The sequence below is a fragment of the Dromaius novaehollandiae genome, chromosome 16, assembly GCF_036370855.1.
Source record: "Dromaius novaehollandiae isolate bDroNov1 chromosome 16, bDroNov1.hap1, whole genome shotgun sequence".
Taxonomy (NCBI): Eukaryota; Metazoa; Chordata; class Aves; order Casuariiformes; family Dromaiidae; genus Dromaius; species Dromaius novaehollandiae.
Window position 1 is genome coordinate 4,876,178 of NC_088113.1, and position 12,976 is coordinate 4,889,153.

The 12,976-nt window shown below is 39.8% G+C and overlaps 1 protein-coding gene across 8 annotated transcripts in view; it reads left to right on the forward strand.

Moving 5' to 3' along the window:
* PHF20 (PHD finger protein 20) overlaps positions 1-12,976 on the forward strand; it is a 77,922-nt gene that overhangs the window by 6,097 nt on the left and 58,849 nt on the right. For 5 of the 8 annotated variants that reach the window (XM_064521340.1, XM_064521345.1, XM_064521346.1 and 2 more), the window contains 2 exons: positions 1,071-1,125; positions 7,500-7,614. In XM_064521340.1, coding sequence (XP_064377410.1) covers positions 7,532-7,614 — 83 coding nt within the window. In that variant the 5' untranslated portion in view covers positions 1,071-1,125; positions 7,500-7,531. Of the gene's footprint in view, positions 1-1,070; positions 1,126-2,759; positions 2,889-7,499; positions 7,615-12,976 lie in introns of all 8 variants that reach the window. The other 3 variants (XM_064521341.1, XM_064521344.1, XM_064521342.1) reach the window with 2 other exon arrangements.

Sequence of the window (12,976 nt, forward strand, 5' to 3'; positions counted from 1 at the left end):
TTTGCAGAAGAAATTTGATATGCTTCCAAATCCAGAATGCTGAAGCGTTTTGACCCTTTGGTGCAGATTTGGTGCTCTTGGTTTTGTTTATGGCTTGCTTCTTGTACTTGGATATTAGAGAATTGAAATGCCCCCTCCCCCCCCCCTTTTTTTTTAAGCTTCTGTCCTCCGAGTTAAAGAATGTTTGGATGATAGGAATATAATTGATGCAATGACATTTGTGTGGGTTTCTCAGTAGCAGTTCTCATTAAACTCATAGGAGGAGGAGATGGTGTTAGATTCAGCGCAGAGTGGTTGCGGTTAAGAATCTGTGACTGTTTCAGATAGATTTGCTTGAAAATCTTTCCTGCCAAATAGCAGTGGATCAAAAAGTCAGGAGAGGAGTTAAGAATTTCTGTGACTTGGTGAAACAGAGGAAGAGAAAGAGAAAAAGGAAAATAAGAGAAAGGAAAAACAAGACAACCACAGGAGCTCTTGTTTTCATAGTTAGCAATCCATTGGAAGAGACAGTGAAGACACATGCTCATACATTTGTGATCGTTAGATCTTTAGCCTATTATTTCACCCTAGGACCCTATATTCTCAGTAATGTGCAAGATAAAACTGCCTACAGCCTGTAACTTTAAGTGCAGTTTGGGCCATGCAGTGGGTTTGGCATGTCAGTAACACATTCTGCTCCACATATCTGTAGATAGTACCTCAAATTTTGAGTTACTCGCATACACAAAGTTTGGTAGTGAAATTGTCCGCTGGCTTAGTTGGGCTTGTTCTGAAGTATCCAGTGTACAGAAGTAGAAGTAGCTAGCTGTAAACTTCCTGATGGCTTCTGTTTGGCAATGGATAAATAAATAATGGAAAAATTTGATGAGGTTATGAAAGTGTGTGTAGCTCCATTTCTAATTTGGATGCTAGTAGCCTGCGGACTCTTAGTATTGAAATACTTTCAGAGAAATTGACCTTTTAGAGGGGTCAGTGTGTGCTAAGGTATTGGCTGTTGAGTAAGTATTTTTCTGAACTCTAAAATACCTTTGTCTCAGAATTCATGTGACCTTTTTTTTCCTTCCCTACAGCTGTGCATAAATATTGGGAATGTCTGCGCCTTTATAAGCAACGAGTTTCTTCTTGGTGAGTATAAGCACAGATACTCAGTTTTTTTTATTGTAGCTCTGCTTTCTTTAAGCTGTTGAAGTTGTGGTTTAATTTTTAGGGTTTTCCTAATTTTTGCATGGGCACTGTGGATAATATTTCTCTAAATTTAATCTTTATATTCTTAAAACAGAGCTTGCAGATTTTTAATTGGAGAAAATATAGCAGTTTGATTAAAGTAGATGTTCTCGAAAATAACATGTCATTTAGAAAACACATGCCTTATTTCATATGACTTAAAAAAAAAAAAAAACTTCTCAAATCTTTTTGCTTGTTCAATGTTTTAGAGTGTTTGTCTTTATCATTACAGTGTGTTACAAAAAAGGAGAGGAAACTAGAACAGCTAAATGAGATGATCAGATGACTGAAAAAATGAATACTCATTTCTTTAATTGCACTTGGTAATAGATTTTGTTACAGAAAATTGCTTTTTCTCTGTTCCGTTGAATTACCTATGTTTATAATTTCTGCTTCTGTGTTGGTCTGTCCCAGTCTCCACACGACAGCACAGTTGTGTGGGATGTTGTTGAGAGAAAAATGACATTCTCAAAATGCCCTTTAGTCTAGGAGAGAATATGAGGCTCTTGATCTAGAGAGGATGACTTATGTCTGCTAATAGCTCTTCATGTTGGTCACTGAGTGCTTGGTTTCTGCCTGAAGAGGAGAGCAAATGTAGCTTTTCATGGTGTTACAGCTTTGGTCTACTTGTGTAAACTAAAGAAAACCATGGATCTGAAATGAAATAATAAGCCTTGTGCTCTGAGTAAATATTTCAGCCTTAAGGAATTACCTGTACAGTATTCTGGTTGCAGAAAATCATAATCATTAATTCAGGATCCACTTTCCAGTATTGTGTGGCAAAATTCAGTCAAGAATTTGCTTCCTGTGCTGTGGTTGATTCAGTCTTGGAAACTTCTAAAGAAGGCAGTGAGTGTTGGTTAAGATCTAGTTGAGGATCCTACATAGTGCAGATAAGAACGACTGCATGCAGTCCAGTGTCTTGTTTGGAATGTGTCTTTTGGATAGAAGTGTGGAGGAGCTGCATTATTCCTGGAAGTTTGTTGCAATGTCTAATTGTCTTCCTGTCCAGTTGGAATTTTTCCTGTTTCTGCTTCTATTGCATTAGAAGACTTGATTGAAGGTCTGAAGCTTTGTGGTTGAAATACCAGTGATAAGGACATGTGTGACTTATGGTTGTGTCTCAAAACGTACTTATTTTACTATGAAATGGTATGCATAAGCAAAACATGAGGCAGGAGTAGAGAAATCCTTAGGGTAATAGCTAGTAGAGAAACCATTCCTTGGTTATATATATAACTGATGTTTTTTAATATGTAGGGTAAAACACAGTGAGGCATACTTCATGGTAGCAGTGATGCTGTAGGCAAAATCTGGTAGGCAGAGCACAGGCAGACGTTTTTGTCTGCGGACAGTTAAGTCTGTTCTAATCAGCCTCCTAAGTCAGTGCAAAAGTAACTTTAAAAAATGGTAGTTAAATATTTGTGAGAATTATACTTAGTTTTCATAAGATGCCATTAGGATTGTATAATGTAATGGTGTCTGTAAATACTGTTTTGCAATCTGACATAGCCATTACCTTTTGTCATCTGCAGGTGTGTGGTTTCAGCACAGCATGGCTGTGGTCATCCACTTGCAAGGTCTTCCGATTGTGGTGGGGACCATGGACTTCTCTGGAGTGACCATTCCTGATGGGGGCATGCATATTGTAGGGGGTGAGCTGGGTGAGGCTTTCCTTGTTTTACCCACTGATGAAGATGAAAGGCTTGGTATGATGTAAGCAGGTGGTGTAAGCGAAAGGTCAAAAGTAACTATTGCTGAGCAATAAGAACTTACCTTTAAAACATGATTGCACTCAGTGCTTGGAAGTTTCAAAGTGTGCACTTATATCTGATGGCAGTTTTGGAACGCTGTCTAGTGCTGGAGTGAATGGTAGAGTCAGCTTATGTGTTGTGGAATCTGCTGTTATCTGTCCTGGCATAGTAACTGCTTATACTGCTCTACATTAAGAAAAACAAAATATATCTGTATCTTCTATCGCTTATGTAGCAACTACATTTCAAATCTTGGAGCTACCTTTAGTAGACCAGTATTCAGCTATACCCGTACAGCACCTCCTGTGAAAACAGCACAATCTATTGCTAATTCCTTTTACTCTAGCAGTGTTGTCAATGCTTTTTATTAACCCAGCACCTGTCCTATCTACCCTGCCTCCTGTTCTTTGTAGTCCTTCTGAACCACCAGTGGTGTGGAATGCCTCTTAGGAATCTGACAGCACACTTAACCATCCAGAATGAATTTAATGCTGTTTTCCTCCAAATATTTATGTATTTTTGACAGTTTACATAAATAGAAATTGGAGTTTTACCATGCTACTTTATCAATCCAGAAAACTAAAGTTATTGATAGATGGCCTATATTTTTTCCCCTAGTATTTGGCTCTAGGGAAAAAAAATCTCTGGTTTTGACACAGATATACTAAAGAATTAAGGAGATAAGGCTGAATTGTGGAAGTGAATTGGCTTTCTTGTGAACTGCTTATGAAGTAATTGAAACAGTACTGAGTTTGGAAGCGAAACTGATACCAAGGCAGAGTTTTTCTTGTCATAGTCAACATGTAGAGAATGGTTTGATCATGCTTTCCAACGATTTAGGACACACAGTTTGCAACAGTAGATAAGGTTTGAAAAAGATTGCAGTTGTTCAGCTCCTCCCAGAGAGAGAAAATAATAGAGGCTGTTATTAGTGAATGAGAAAGTTTGCCAAAACTGCCTGCTTTTTACCCTATATGATAATATGAAAAGCTCTTCAGTTTTTAGAGGAACTGGCTTCTGTGGAAGCCGATATACCAGGCTTAGAGGATAAACGGTGATAGAGCTTAAAACAGAAAAGCATAGGAATTGGTACAGATTAAGGTATACACGACCTGTGCTCTTAGCAGAAAATTTGTTTTAAAAGACAAAAATCATTGATCCCAAAAGGGATCGATATTAATGTAAGCATACTCTCCTTTGCATTTTTCCCTGATACAAATGTTTCTTCCTGGCTGGCACCTGGGAATTGTCGAATAGTCTTGTAAATCTTAATTGCCTCATAGTGACTTTTATTGGGAAGAAAATGTTCCCTCTTCTGAACAACAGAACTGTGTAGCTTTAGTGACATGGACTTGGAAATCCATCTGGTTGGAAGTAGTGACTTGTTTAAATCCTAGGATATTGGTTCCTGAAACAGGCCAGATCCTCGTAGTGGAATAATAAGTTTTAGAGAAGAGGCTTACAACTTTGGGAGCAAGCCTAGTAACCACCCCTTGTTTTACTTGTGGTCTTGAGCACTGAAGAAACACGGATTCCTAAAGTTACCAAAGGAAAAAAGCCTGCCTAAATTTGGGTTTTAGTTACCAAGTTAGTCCAAATTCATTTTCTGCTAAATAAGCATTTTCGAAGAGATGTTTGGACAAACTTTTCTTATTTCCAAGTCATAGCTATTACTGTCTCTAATTAGCCTGGGGTTGTTTGTTAACAATCTGTTCTGATATAATTGAAGGTTTTTAAAGTAAAGGGAGGACAGAGGGGCAGAAACTTAAAATCACAAAGCAGAGGTAAGCCCCGGGGCTGCAGTGAGGAATGAAGCACTCCATGTGCTTGAGGTCATGCTGGTGCAACATGGGTGGGTTTTAGAATTGCCTGTTGCCCTTCCTTGGGAAGGGGTAGATACGTGATGGCTGCCAGTGAAGGTCTTATTATGCGGTTTCAGTCTTGCTTTAAGGCTGTATGTTTACGAGTAGAATTGTTGAGTTCCTCTATTGAATAACTTATCTATCTCGTGTAATGTGCTGCCAAGTATGTATCTGCTTGAGAAAGCTGTTTCTGAAATGAGCTGCAAATGAAGAGGACGGCCTGGTTGGCTAGACACGTTGAGTATGGGGACTGCTGGATCAGGTTAAACAAATCAGATCATTTGGATGTGAGAGAGAACCCAGAGTAACCCAAGTTCAGTAACTCAGGATGGGGGAGGAAGGAAGGATTTGGGAGAGGCCAGATTTTTGTCCTTACTGTTCCTCTTCTCTTCCAACTTTTCCATCAGTTGGCTTGTGCCAAGTTTGGCTGGCTTCGTGAAGTATAGTATGTGTGTGCTTTAAGCAATGCTGGTATTCCACTGCCTCTCCAGCTATAAGCTGGAAAGAGTTCAGATTTTTCCCAGAATCTGCAGCCTCTGTAAATATAACTAAATGCTTCCCTTTCCTTGCGATACTCTTAATCATTTTCTAATATTCAACTGAAAATATAGTAATGCTTCCTCCTCAGAATTGATGTGGTTTCGTGTGTCTTTAGGAGCCCTATTTTATGAGATACTGCTACTGAAGTCTGGAGACATGTAGTGTGCTCCTCTTGCAGCCTCATGTACCTAGACTAAAAGGACTCCCATGCTTCGGGATTACAGCAATCCCTGAAGGGGACCAGTGCAGATGGCTTAATTATGTACCTCCTGTAACATTTTTAGGACTATTTTGTCTCTGCATGTCCATACTCAGTGAAAAAGAAAAATAAGTTTAGTAGGACAAGAGCGAACTTGCAGCTATACTTTCTCTTACACTAGGAACATAAACCGGAATGTGTTTCTATTAGACGTTTGGAGGCATGGAATTTTAGTGCTAATGCCAGAAGGTGATATTTTATTGATGCAAATATGTGGAGAAAAATAGTGTATGTTTTAGGTAGAAGTGGATAAGCTGTTTAAAAAAGGAAAAAGTAGCTTTGCACTGAATTCGTGGATTTCCAGAGAGATGCTTCTTGAATACCTACTATTTTTCTTTTTTTAAATTAGAACATAAAACCCCAGACATCATAAACTTTCCTTAAACATTTCCTCCCCTTTCCCAGTTAAATTATGGAGTTGAAACTTAGAAAAACAGACAAACAAACAAACAAAAAAGCCCCAAAACACACTCAAGCCATATTAGAAGATGGTGGTTACTGGGCTGGTTCAGAACCACACTAGGTTGAACCCATATTTTGTTATCAGATCCTGTAGAAGAGTAACTTGTAGTGTTTCTGCATTCCTAGGTGGCTGCAATGTTTTCTAGTTAGTGTGAAACACTGTACAGTGAATTGAACTTACTGAGAATAGCATTTTTTCACCTTAGTTAATCTTCTCAGGCTTTTTTTAATAGAAGAGAAGAGGAGTTTTGATGGGGTGTCAGCATGACCTTCCCTTGGCAAGTGGCCTGGCTTGAATGATATGAACCAAGTAGTTTTTGCCTGCGTAGAAGCTTCATGACATTCCTCAAGATCTTTGATTTCTAAGCCACATTGGAACTCTGAATAGTTATTCATAAAAATAATCCTTTTCTAGATACAGTTTAGCTAATGATGTCATTCAGTGCCTGAAACTGATAAAGTGCTGCTGCTTATTTCTCAGTTTCCAGTGCGTGTGTGAGATTGGAAGTTTTTTTTAAGTAATTTAATTTGCATCCATTTTACACATCTTTAATTGATGTCCTGCTGTATAATAATAGTCCTGCTTTAAGGAAGACTGTTGAACAAAGTGTGTTCAATTTTTGGATGTTGTAAGCTTAAAGATTACAGGGATGGGTCATAATTTTTATTTGTGTGAAATGGTTGATACAGATTCAGGAAAAATATCTGCTGATCAGGTTATCTACTGAATGTACCTTGAGAATGATGCTATTTTGGCAAGATTTCTTAAAACGTTTATATAACTGTTGGAAACTTGTTCCAGTGGACACTTTTTACTTTCTGGTTAAAATGGAGAAGTGGAAAGAAAGCAATGTGAATACAGAGACAATATAGGCAGTTATGTCTAAAATTGCTTAAATCACTCCATATTTCTGATGTCTTTAATCTCTATTGCATCTGTAGTGATGAGGTGACGTAGTGTTCTCCGGTATTATACTCACATGATAGCTTTTGAAAGGTTGATATTGTGTATGTCTCTGCCCACCTCCTGTTTACTGAATTCCTTGTTTTCATCAAAACCCGGAAGGGGTGGGGGGAAATAATATCATGAAACTTTTATCTCAGTCGTGAATAAACGTTGGATTGCAAAGAGTTTTTAATTGACCTGAAACTTGAGCCAATGGACAAAGATTGAGCCTCAGTCTTTTATGGGCCAGTAGCTACCTCTTTGAACATATTTTTTGAAATGATTTTGCACACTGTCACTTGAGAACTATTTTATAAGAGGTAATTGCCCCTGTCACTTCCTGCAAGCAAGAAATAATGAGTTCCCTTAACATCTAGCTTTTGGGGTTATGGTGCATAAGCTTATTTTGTATGTGTCTTGATTAGTGATTGATATTTAATTGCATTTTTCAGGGGAATAAAATCAGCAGTGTTGATATTACAAAATGACAAAACATCCACCGAATAGAAGAGGGATCAACTTTGAGGTGGGAGCCCAGTTGGAAGCCCGTGACAGATTAAAAAACTGGTATTTTTTAAAAAATTCATATTATATTAACGCTAAGTCTTTAATATCTTAAAAACATTTTACTTTGATACCGTATTTAGTGTCTTGGTCATTGGTTTATAGGAAACTAGTTAATTTTTAAATGCTTATATACCGGTGGTTGAAATGGGCAATAAATGCTGTTATGTTGTGCTGGCCCTTAAAAAGAAGTGTACCAGTGCTGTCTGCATCTGGGAAATAGAACTAAACCTAAATGTAGTGGAACTTCAGACTCGAGTACTCTTGAATTCACATTTTAAATTCTGTGCTATACACAGCTTACAGAGCAGTCTGTGAAGGGATAAGTTCTTTACAGCCCAGAATACCCAAGGTAGTCGCTACTTTCTTTTCCAGCATTGTTATGAATTCATAGGCTTAAAAGGTCTGATTGAAATTGTTGTGGCCTGTGTTCATTTGTAAAGTTAGTCAAATACAGACATAAAGAGTTGAAAGGAGGAGCATGTTCCAAACCAAGAAGTTTGCTTTGGAGTCTATCTTGAAGACCTCATATATGAGAAATTTTTCTTTACTGACTATAGCAGTAGGAGGGGGGAAAAAGGAATCTTCCAACTGTGTCTGTTTTAGGAAGTCAGCTCACAAATTAGCATTTAATAACGCTCAGGGAATGGGATGCAAGACTGAAAACTGCTAGAGTCAAGGACTTCTTAAATATAGGTGTCAGTTGGATGTTGTTAGTTCCTTCCGACTTCTTCTCTCTACTGAAATCACTGATGGTCGATTTCTATTTAAGAGTATGTGTGGGTTAGATATGGTTGTACTTCAGAAAGAGCAGGCAGGTTAAGCTTGTAGAAGTCACCATGTTGAAAACCATCTAGGCATCCCAGGAGGATGGAGTGCTTTCTTACTGATGTACAGGACTAGTTCCAAAATGTCTCATCTGCATCCCAGACATTTTTCTCCTTTCAGGTAGAAGGGGAATGGAACTGTAAAAATGAATAAACATAGCTCTTCAGAAGAAAAGTACAAACTTTAAATTGTACTTGTATTTTAAGTTGGCTTTCCTGTGTGAAACAAGAACTGCCTAGGTTGGGCTTCAATCTGAAACTGTGTGCATCTTTTGCATTCTTGAGCTTTATTTATACAAAAAAAATTGGCAAGCTTACAGCAATGAGTTTTCTAAACCTGTCTGTGGTATACATGTAGTGTAGGCTTATTAGAGGTACAGATTAGTCTAGGTTTTATTTCAGCAAGGCAGGTAACTAGTTCATGACCCATCTGACATGTTTGCAGAAAAACAGTGCCTAAAAATACAAGTAGTTAGCTCTTGTATGGTAAAATTTGCAAAAAAAAAGAAAAAAAAATCAGCACCTGCTGCTTCTTGCATAACTCTTGGCTTAAATTTGAATTTTGGGTATGTTGCAGGTTCTCAGGTTCTGGATTTCAAATGACGTGTCTTCTGTACAGTGTTTTGCAACTCTTTAGTCTCAGAATTTAGTTACTAACTCTCCAGTTTTGAAAGTTCTCTTTTGCTTGCTGAACTTCTGAAACCTGGGTCAGAAAGTCCATGTTTCCTTAACTAGTCACCTGCATATATTTCTGTTTTCAGGAGTTGTGAACCAAAAGCTATCAGAGCTGGAGGTGTATTTTCTCTTAGCAATATGCAAAGTGACAGACTGAGGCCCAGCGCTTGTAGAAGGTGCAGGTTTGTGGAGGACAGCAGAATTTTGCTGTCTCCACCACAGTTATTTTCACCTGCCACAGTGTGAACAGGAGCGCTCCTTGGTGTGGTTATGATGTGCTTTTTACATGGATACAAAACTTCTTTTTTGGTGATAATTGCTTTTCCCAGTGCTATACCTTCAGAGGCCTGAGTGTTTCTTGTGCATGGCTTTGTTATCTTGGCACTTAAAACATAGGCAGAAGTCTCCTGTTTGAAATGAGAGCTGGCTTTCATTTCTGTGCTCAGTACCACACACACACTACTCAATTAGAGGGCCAGTATTGCTTCTCAAATGGCAGTAGTGTTTGATGAAAAGTATTTAATCTTGGAGCCCAGTTTACATGCCTTTCCTGGCAAGGGCTCATGCCTTGGGATGTTAGTTCAGGACTTCCTGGGTGTTTGGATCTAATGCCAGTCTCCCAGCTCTGTTTAAGAGAAAAAGTTTCTGTATACCAGCAGAGCAGTCGGCACAGAGACTGACTGTGCAAAGTGAACTTGAATGTTTGAATCTCTTATCAAAGGTTACTTGGTCGTTTATTGGAACATAACATAATGAACGTGCACTTCAATTCCTAGTGTGATTGTGTCATTTCCTTGACTCAAACGCCAGAGAGTATAGTGAGTCCTTGTTTGTTGTTGCTTGGCTTAGTTTTGGGGGCTTGGTTGACCCATACAAAGCTATCGTGAAAGGCCCCCTGCTGATAATCTGCTGACCTGACGGCATCAAAGGGGAGAAGAGTCCTGTCCATCAGTCAATGCCTCCGTGCGTGCCAAAAGCCCTTTTAGTACACAGTGCTGAGTTCCAGAGGATGTGGAGGTGGGACTGCTCCAGTAGTGCAGACCTTTGTTCCAAATTGGGAGATCCCAGAGAGACCAGCAGTATCTGTTTACATGCCCGTGCTGTCCCTGCTGAATTGAGCTCTTGAAATTTTTTACACTGGATCACTTAAACTCCTTGGCACTGGAAAGCAGCAAACATTGTACTTTAACAAAAAGAGGATGACTGCGCTGAACGCTTGTAGGAGGCAAATGGTGAGCTTCTCGGTGTAATGACATCTTTCAATTTCTTCTACCTGCTATGTAAGTAAAATGGAGATGAAGAGACTTCTGATTCCAGTCAAGGCTCTTCAGCATTGAGCTCAAGACTAGTATTGTTAAGAGTGTTGTGCTACCCTGTTAAGGGTAAAGATTGTCAGTCCCAAGAGTTTTAATTGCTAATGCTGTCAGGACTTTGTCCCAGTACTGAAAAGATTGGAACCCGCACTTGTTGTTCGTAGTACCAGTCCTCCAAGGTGTCTCTATTCCTCTTGACATTCCTACAGTAAGGTCATCCCATCCTAGCTCCAGGAGAAGGGGATTTCATAGCAATTACATTTTGGTACATAAGAAAGGAGAAGAGAGACAAACCAATCCTCGACCGAAAGATAGGAACTCCTTCGGTCAGCACCTTGGATTTGAATTTTCAGATATTCCTATCTTCACAGCAAGGGATGGGTTTGCACTTCTGTCTAAAAGAAACCTATTTTCATATTGTTTGCTCTGCTCTGACAGTAGTAGTCTGTGAAGCTGCCAGTCGTTGATAGCCCCTGTCTCTTCAGAGTTCTGCTGTTTGAGCTTTTGACCATCCCTTGGGTTTTTGGCAAAACTCTAATCCTGACAGTTTGTGCATCTCAGTTTTCTCTTTTTCTCTGTCTAGCCATCTCTCATTTTTCATGAGGCCTTGAAAGGTACAAGCTGATCATTCCCTTTGAATTTATCTGGAAAACTACTTGTTCTGGTGTCCTGAAAAATTGCCCAGAGCTGTGTGGAATTTCAGCTTGTCTTTACAGTGTGGTAAAACAGTGTTCAAATCGGTATCATTTGGGAGGTTCCTTACTCGGGATCAGTTAACTGTCTTGAAAGTCCATGCAGTCAGCTAAATGCCTCCTTCATCCTTTGGAGGAGGAGCCGTTTGACCATATGGGGACACGTGGCAGCCTGTACTCTTTTCATGCCTTAGGCCAGATTTCAGCTATTGGTGTTTCACTTTGTTTATCGTCCCATAGTGTGCTTTCTTGATTAAACAAGAGTGCATTTCTTTAATTGCCTCTGCCCTGGGGTATTTAAAAGCTCCTTGGTCTGTGTGTATGGGTATGCTGTATTGCTCCTTTTCTGTGTAGATCTGTGGGGATATGTACTCCCTGATGTGGCATGCTTGCTCAACGCTTTCAAGGCTAGGGGACAGGCGTTGGGGGAAGGAAGCTTGCATTGCCAATGTGTGGAGCTCAGAGCTGTTGAGAACCTGTGACCCTTTCTCCTTCACCTTGAAGTTGTCAGGCACTAGACAGCACCATGGTATTTTTGTGTCCAAAAGGAAGGTAGTATTGGAGAATGTCCAAGTTTGTGAATGCATCTAGCGTAGTGTCTAATAGACTTAGTGTTTCAGTGGAGCACTGAACAAACTAGTGGCAGATGATGGCTGCTTTAGAAAGGTAAGATTTGTTCAGACTTCAGTGTGTTATCCAGGAGCTGGCTGAGAGCTCCGATTCATCTCCGTTTGCTCTAGACCAGACTGAAATTTGGTCTCATTGTCAGGTATCTTTTTGCTGTTCTTGCGGACAGATTAACGTTTCTCCCTATCAGGAAGTCTTTAGGAGGTGAGGTGGGATAGGCATGGGTGGGAATACTGGTGCCTTGTTCTGGGATGATGGTTCTTGTGGTGAAGGGTGCTGTTCCTCCTTTAACTGTGTGTGAAGCAGGGGGCAGTCTTGCCTCATGTAGTTCGTCTGGCCCTTAACACTCGAGCACGTATCTCCCAAGAGAGACAGACAGACAAGATGTCCTAAATGAAACAGATGTTTGGCAGAATGTTGAGCCAGTTCTCATTCATCTTTATCAGCTTCCCTCTGGATCTTTGAGAATCTGGGTGAGCCCTAGGCCCATTGCAGTCCTGATGGCAAGGACTTTTTTTCTGCTAGTCTCTCACTGAGAGTACGTGGGAATTCTTACCCCCATTTTTGCTGGGCTATGTAGGGAACTGGATACTCGGAAATACATGGCATCTAATAGATTTGATACTTTTACTGCCAAGAGACTTTGAGACCTTAGTTACCAGTCGACTGCCTTAACTTTCTGTGAAAGTGTCATTTTTGGTTGCTGTTGTGCCTGCAGACAAAGTAAGTGAGATATAGGTCTCAAAGGCAGGCAAATCTTGCCTGGTGATTTTTTCCTCTCACAGGCTATGTCTCCAGACCTGTCCTGATCTCTCTCCATCCTCTCTCTCACTTTTGTCTGAACTAGGGGATTAATACATGTTTTTTTTCTGGAACATATTTCCAGAATGGAACTTACTCAACACACTGGAGGCCAAGAGGATCTTGTCTTTTTGTACCTTTTAGATTAAGTCTTCAGAAGGTCTTTCAAGCAAGTTTCCTTTGGGTTAGACATCTGCACATTCTTGTGGGTGCTGTTTAGATGGCTGCTGTAGTGTATTAGAACAAGTTAAGAGCCTACTGATATAAAGTGCCATTGCTGGTCAGAATTTATCCTGCCAAAGCTTGCAGCTTTGCTCAGGAATACCTTCATTACTGAGATCAACAAGTCCAACATATGAAGTTCTTGTCATTACCTGTACCAAGCGCTACGCAGCTAGTAAGCTATCCAAGGTTAAGCCACATTTAATGG